At 41.9% G+C, this 7,588-nt stretch overlaps 1 protein-coding gene across 1 annotated transcript in view; it reads left to right on the top strand.

Moving 5' to 3' along the window:
* The window catches only part of LOC311063813 (glycine receptor subunit alpha-3-like), a gene marked incomplete at both ends in the record, with an annotated part of 141,636 nt that extends 134,742 nt beyond the window's left edge, over positions 1-6,894 (top strand). Inside the window, one exon of the mRNA XM_084083424.1 lies at positions 6,526-6,894. Coding sequence (XP_083939550.1) covers positions 6,526-6,894 — 369 coding nt within the window. The remainder of the gene's footprint in view (positions 1-6,525) is intronic.
* Between the last annotated feature and the right edge of the window lie 694 nt (positions 6,895-7,588).

The following is a 7,588-nucleotide window of genomic DNA, read 5'->3' as shown; positions in this document are numbered from 1 at the left end:
CTGTCGGACAGAAACCTCTTATCTGCGTATAGGCTCTATGCACAGCAGCCATATTGTAAGACATTCACAGGTGTTACCAATGATACTAATGAAGGCTCTGTTCCAGTCTGGTCAGACGGAGTCAGGGTGCTGATATTGTGCATGTTGGCCCACTGGAAACACTGTGGGTGTGTGGGTCTACAGTTGGGGTCCAGGGACCCTCGTGGGCTTCCAAATGGCCCCTTACAGGTGTGTAACAAATGGGTCCATTTGGTTCCATTTGTACGCTCTCAGAGTTATGGGGGTCGTGGAAACCACTGTGCTAGACTAAATGGAACAGAGCCTTCATTAGTATCATTGGCAACACCTGTGAATTTCTTCACAATATGGCTGCTGTGCATAGAGCCTATTATAAGGGTAAGTGATTTTCTTTGGTTAAAATAAGCGTTAATTAGCTCTATATTCTGATAGTACTCATTGCTATAGAGTGTTTGGTCAGTAAAAAAAGAGTCTCCCATGTCTCTCCAGCTCTTTATTAAACAGAAAATGCATTGTCAGTGCTCTCTCCTGATTGGCTTAAATTGTGTCACCTACCTGAAAATGTACTAATGAGCTGGAGAGACCTCTGTGACCGAACAAACACTTTTTACCAATGATTACTATCAGAATATTGTACTTTAACCGCTTAACAAAAAAAAAAAGAAAATTACCCAAAAATATCACTTACCCTACCTTTAACTTTTTGTCTTTTTCTTTCTCTAAATGAATGCCTTGATCATACTACAGCATCACATAAAAGCATCAAAAGTGGCAGATCTACAAGCTCGAAACGTGGCGCAAAACGACATATCTCAAGCTTCTAGATCTACTACTTTTGAATTTGAATCCTGAAAAGTAACAGTTTTGGACTGATGTTGGCCGGCAGATCTGCTATTTTCACTTCATGTGAAATAGGGCTGAAGTGGTTCATTCGTAATCAAATTTACGCTTGTAAGAAAATGTACTTAACCCTTTTGTCTGCCACGAAATAACACATCGTTTGCCACGCCACTGCCATCGATTTTCTAGTGTTTTTGGTCCTATGTTTCCCGCTTTCCTAGGGAGAGCGGGGAACATAGGACCTAACCTAAACCTAACCCTAACCCTAACCTTAGAGGGGGAGCATAGAACCCGGGGAACATAGGGATGACCCCGTTTTGACTAGTAGGGGGGAAATGTCCGGTCGCGCCCGCTTTCACGGCTAGACATTTTTACTGGTCCACTAATTTGACCCAGTGGTAGTCGACTAGTCGACTAGTCGATATTTACCTATTTTTGCCATTGTTTTAATGCCATTACTGTTATTATTATCCTCCTGCCTTTATTTTTATGCCGTTTTATGGGAAGCGCTTCTGGCACAGCAGCACAGCAGTCTCCAAGGATCCTAAAAAGGGGGTTATTGCCCAATAATAGGCTATTATTGGGCATACTTTTGACCCCTTTTTAATAAAAAATAAAGGCAGGAGGATAATAATAATAGTAATGGGCCATTACTATGGCATTAAAAGAATGGGGGAAAAAAAGTTATACTAGTCGACTAGTAAGCCTAGAAACGACTAGAAAGCCCTAGGTCGGGGTAATCCGTTGCATAGTTGTGGCCAATTGAATGTGGCTCGCTTTTGCCAAAAAGCAACAGAAACAGAGATAAAGCCATTTTCCCACAACGAATAAACAGGAAGTAAACAAGCTAATGATGTCATTTCCGGATCTGTCGTCACCTGGCAGTGAAAGCATCATTCATAGGGTAGCGAACAGCGCCACTGGTGGACAACCACTGAATCAAACACAAAATCTTGTCATTCTCATCAAGACAGGCTTCGCCTTAGCAGAATCTGACGAGAAATCTCATCCAGCTAAAGGGACATTTCATTTTCAAAACAATTATGGGTAATTTTATCATCTACTCAGGCTTTTGTGATTACCCCCAGACGTTTTTTTAAGTTGCTTTATGCAGTATTGAGATATTTGATATTCATTGTATCAGACACGCCCCCTTCCTATACAAACCCATTGTAACTTAAAACTCCATTTTAACCATGATAGATTCATCAAAAACACCCGTCCTTGGTTCTGGTGACTCATAATGCGTGAGGGGGGCCAATTTTTTTCGATTACTTTTTCATTTATTTATTTTTATTAAAAATGGCCAAAATTCTCCTCACGTATTAGAAGGACAATATCAGTCACCAGAACCAAGGACGGGTGTTTCCGATGAATCTAACGCGGTTAAAATGGAGTTTAAAGTTACAACGGGTTTGTATAGGAAGGGGGCGTGTCTGATAAAATTCATATCAAATATCGTAAATACTGAATCAAGCAACTTATGAACTGTCCGGGGGGGCTCAAGAAAGCCTGAGTAGACGATAAAATGACCCAAACATTTTTTGCAAGTGAAATATCCCTTTAAGTACGGTTCTCATATAGATTAGTTTACTGTCCACCACTGAATGACACTACTGTATGCTACAGTGTCTCACCGTCTCACTGTCTCTATGTGCAGCCAATGCTTCCGTTTAAACATTTAAACCTTATATTTAAACTGTATTTAGTTGACCGGATTCCATGGGGCTCTATACTAGGCCCCCCGTCCTCTTTTTTTTTTTTTGCGTCCCTATTCTGGAGTGAATAGGGACGCAAAAAACGAACTCATTTAAAATAGGTGATTTACAAGCTCACAACAACCACCTCAGTGAACTTGTGCTTAGAGTGTCCGCCCTGAGAGACTGGGAGCTGGGTCATACCTTAGTGGTAATAGTGGTGGAAAAAGTACTCAAATTCTTTACTTAAGTAAAAGTACCAATACTGCATTATAGAAATACTCTGTTACCAGTAAAAGTCCAGTATTAACAATGTACTTGAGTAAAAGTACAAAAGTATTGGCATCAAAATGTACTTAAAGTACCAAAAGTAAAAGTACTAAAATGTTTGAAAATAGCAGATCTACAAGCGATGCGACGCGTTGTGAGCTTGTAGATCGGCTATTTTCAAATAGCCTATGTATAGAATAGGGCTAAAGGGGTTAATGTTTGTTTTATAATATAATCATTTATATTTGCAAAGTAACTAGTAACAAAAGTTTTCAAATAATTGTAGTGGTGTAAAAGTAAAATATTTGCCTCTGAGATGTAGTGGAATAGAAGTAAAAGTACTGAAAAACTGGAAATACTCCAGTAAAGTAAAAGTACCTCAAAATGATACTTAAGTACAGTAATTGAGTAAATGTACTTATTTACTTTCCACCACTGCTAATGGGACCCAATGTCTCCCTGCCGCATCCATGTGACATACTGGCGTCGTGTCCAGGGGGTGTGCTTGTACCTAACGCTACACAAACAGGACATAGGGTTCCTGACCTATGAGCCACATGGCTCGGGAACCCAAGGCAACTATTCATAAGCTCACAATGCAGCAGAATATGGCACGCTGTAAGCTTACAATGTTTAGTTTAGGGTGTAAACAGGAAGGGGCTTGCATATGGGGCCCTTGGGGATGTATATGGGGCCCTTGGGGATGCTGTCAACTAAGTATAAGGTTTAAGTGGTTAATGTGTCCTTGTTGTCATTGTCGATGTTGTCATTGTTGATACTTTTCCTAGTTCAATGTAAAAAAAATAAACACTTTTAAAAACAATTTAAACAGAGTTAAAAGTGATATTTATAAAATGTTCATGAAAAATATCGAAAATCGCACCCAGTGTGAAGTCAGCGGTGCCCTTGCTGAGTTTATTTCATAGAGCTATACAGTATATGATCTAGAGGAACAATAGCCCTGGATACATGGACACTTTTATTACATTATTTTTGAATAATTGCGATGGTTTTGTCACCTGATTTTGTCACCTGTTATAGCTGCACTATGTAACTTTCCTCTTATACCCCGGATTTTAACCCGTTTTCCTGCACAAGTGCTGCATTTTTTTCATTTTACCATTGTGCTAATATCTCCTGCTTCCTCAGGGGAAACATTGAATCTTGACCTTCGGGTCAGATTTTGTGTCAGATCCTGTGTCTAGGTGAGACATGACCTTTGACACTACATGTCTAAACACCATCTAAATGTCTCAATAGAAGAGCAGGGACACAAAATACAACCACCCCCATTGTCTAAGTTATATTGTATTAACACACTCAACCATAGATAGTTCTGTTATATTGGTTCAAAAATGGCAAAAATATTGTTTTGATATTTTATCTGAATTCCTCACCTCAAAATGTAATTGGAAGAAACATTGGACTCACCATCATTTTATATGGCTTTTTGACAATAATTGGTGGCCATATTGGATTGATGCCAATTAAACATATTTCCACAACTAGGATTTCTTAGGACTTTTACTATGTTGTTCTGGTGACTTCATAGAAATGGTCTGTGAAGACCAAACCTGTTGTTTTGGGGAGCGCTAATTTCAGTTCATTCAACCTCCACTTGTGTGTTGGCTAGTGAGGCACTCTCTAGCGAGACATATACTTCAACAGTGCAACGGTATAGCCTGTAGATCGGCTATTCTCAAATAGCCTAAGTATAAAATAGGGCTAAAGTGGTTAATGCATGTTTTATAATGTAATTTATTTATTTATATCTACAAAGTAACTAGTAACTAAAGCTTTCAAATAATTGTAGTGGAGTAAAAGTGTATCATTTTCCTCTGAGATGTAGTGGAGTAGAAGTAAAAGTATAGACAATTGGAAGTACCTCAAATGTGTACTCAAGTACAGTACTTGAGTAAATGTACTTAGTTACTTTACACCACTGGTTGTACTACAGCCAAACAGCAGGTACAACGGTTATCGCATAACCGGGTGGCCTGACCACCCACCTGTCATCGGGCTGGCCTTGAACTGCTTTTCATTGTGGAATTACCATGACGGCTTTTACCTGTTGACGTTACCGCTCTGTGTGAGCCTGTCTTAACTTTTCCTGTGGATGTACCATGTGGTTTTTACCTGTGGAAGTTACAACCCTTTGTGGACAATGTGGTTGAATCTGACAATGTGTTGAGACTCAGTTTAAATGTAAATCGCATGTACAATGTGCTGATAATCTCTTGCACCTTATGTCTGACCTCAAACTGTACCAGCTGGATTATGCTATAATACATATAGACAACATTTCTCTTTTACGGTTTGGTTTCTTTTCATCCTTCCTTCCTTTCCTTTCATTCTTCCTTTCATGCCCCTGCCCTCTTTTTTATAAAACATCCAAAACAATGGGAGTTTACACCTGTAAACCTATGTGATATGACAATAAAGTTGATTGTCATTCTGATTCATTATGCATTCCCTACTACTACTCCCAGCTGTTATTCGTTTGGCATATCCTTTCCTTCTTTTTCTGTTCTTAAAAAAAAAAAAAAAATTCTCCATTTTTTACTTCTTTGACTTTCAACTTGAAAGTCTACTTTCTGATAGTTGCGGCAGTTCTGAAGATCCGGGCCTAATGAAATAGGACGGGCTGGAAGCCTGCTTTGCTGGGCTGGCCATATGAAAGCACACAGCATAGAAATGTATTTCTCTTTTTCTCTTTTACTATCATCCGGTTGTGTCGGCCTACCAGGGAAGTCCCGGTCGTCAAAACAGTCAGTCTGCCCCTATGACTATATGACTATAATAACTACATTGGACACATTGCAACACAGGTTCTTTGTTCCCATTCCCAGAAAAGTAACTGTTGTGGACATACAAGGTGTCAACCGACAGCGGCGTTGTGAACATCTATCTTCCAATCGAGCCAGAAGACAAGTTTAACCCATTAACCCATTAAGACCGAGAACGTAATTCTGTAATTTTCTGATTTCTTTGGCTATTCAAATATAGCAGATATACAAGTTCTGTGCCACGCCACAAGCTCTGCTATTTTTGAAAAATTGTGAAAATGTGTGCAAATCTTTGAATATATATTGTTAGATATATATATAAAGATTTCCACAGAGATGTGTTCCCGGTATTAATGAGTTAGGACGTGAGGCCGATTCTACAAATTAAAATAGCAGATGTACAAGCTCACAGTGCGGCACGAAGCTTGTATATCTGCAATTTTTGGAAAGCCAACTCAAACATCTAAAATGACACAGATGCTACACAGTTGCACTAAGGCCTTAATGGGTCAGCGTCACAACATGTGAGAAATGGAGGTAAACACAGTTTATGTGTTTACCTCCATTTCTCACAAGTAGTGACGCTAGTAGGGCGATTTGTCGAGTGTCTATACGAAAACAATTGGCCCGTTTTCGGGGGGGAGGGTGATATTTGACACTGCACATACTCCCTACGGGCTGAGGGGGGGGCGACACTTGTCAGAAGGGAGTGTTGGGCGGGAGGAGTAGGACTGGCAGGTGAGTCAGTACGATACGACAGTAGTGACAACACACACAGAAATATGTGGGGAGACAGATTATTTGGCATAGGCACAAATTTGGGAGAAAAAGGGGTCAAAAAAGCAGCGATGCTAGTGATATCTCCTCCTTCTAACCTCCTTGTCCCCTCCGGCTCCCCCCCCCACCCCCCACAGGAAGAGGAAGTGTGCGAGAGTCGCCTGAGCTTCACGGCCTCCGCGTCCACCACCAACAACAAGGACTCCTCCGTGTGCAAGGCCAGCGTCAACAACACCGTCACCGCCGCGGCAACCACGACCACGCCGGGAGGCGGCCCGGCGACTGCCGCGCAAAACCCTCCCGGGTCGGCGGGAGGGGGCCCGCCGGCCCCGGCGCCCACGCCGGGCGGCAAGACGCACGAGGAGATGAGGAAGCTGTTCATCGACCGGGCCAAGAAGATCGACACGGTGTCCCGGGCCGGGTTCCCCCTGGCCTTCCTGTTCTTCAACATATTTTACTGGGTTCTGTACAAGATCCTCAGGCACGAGGATGTGCACAAACGATAGACGCATAGCGGCTGCTGCAGAGAGAGAGAGAGAGAGAAAAAGAGAGACGTTGATCGTACGCACAGGTTCATCCACTTGAACCACAGCATCCGTATGCTGTGGGGAACATTGGCCAAAGATAGCTGATCTACAAGCTCATTGCGCGTGTTGTTGCAACGCGTTTTGAGCTTGTAGATCGGCAAGTTTTGGCAAAGATGTTTGGTGTGGACAGAAAAGGTCCAACTGAGGTCCTGTTTACCAAGTCTACAAGGGTTTAAATGGTTATGCAAACGCACATACGCACAGACAGACACAAAAACTGGCGATGTCCACGCGGTCCACGCGGTCTTTCAAGGTGGCTTAAGTCGCTGTACAGTTCACGCTACACAACCTTCCGTCTTGTAAATGGGATGTCCAGCGTTGTTGTTTTTTTTTGCACGCTATATGTGACTGATCGGCGGTCAGTGTACGATCACACGTTTACAAGGCCTTTCTGTGACAAGTCTGTCTCTCCAAGCTCTCCAAACTGTGTCTTGTCATAAAAATAATAAAAGAATACAGGCGTGAGAGATTACATGAGAAATGACAGCTACCACGCACATGACAGGATTCCAAAAATGGACGTCCACCAGAAACGTTTAGTCCGAGTTGCGTGTGCGCTGATTGAAGACGATAAATCGTATAATGCAGGTGTTACGACTCCTGCCCCTGTTTC

The sequence above is a fragment of the Gymnoscopelus microlampas genome (assembly GCF_963454915.1).
Source record: "Gymnoscopelus microlampas genome assembly, chromosome: 2".
Lineage (NCBI taxonomy): Eukaryota > Metazoa > Chordata > Actinopteri > Myctophiformes > Myctophidae > Gymnoscopelus > Gymnoscopelus microlampas.
The sequence above is the reverse complement of the archived record's forward strand: the minus strand, read 5'-3'. Positions and strand labels throughout refer to the sequence as shown.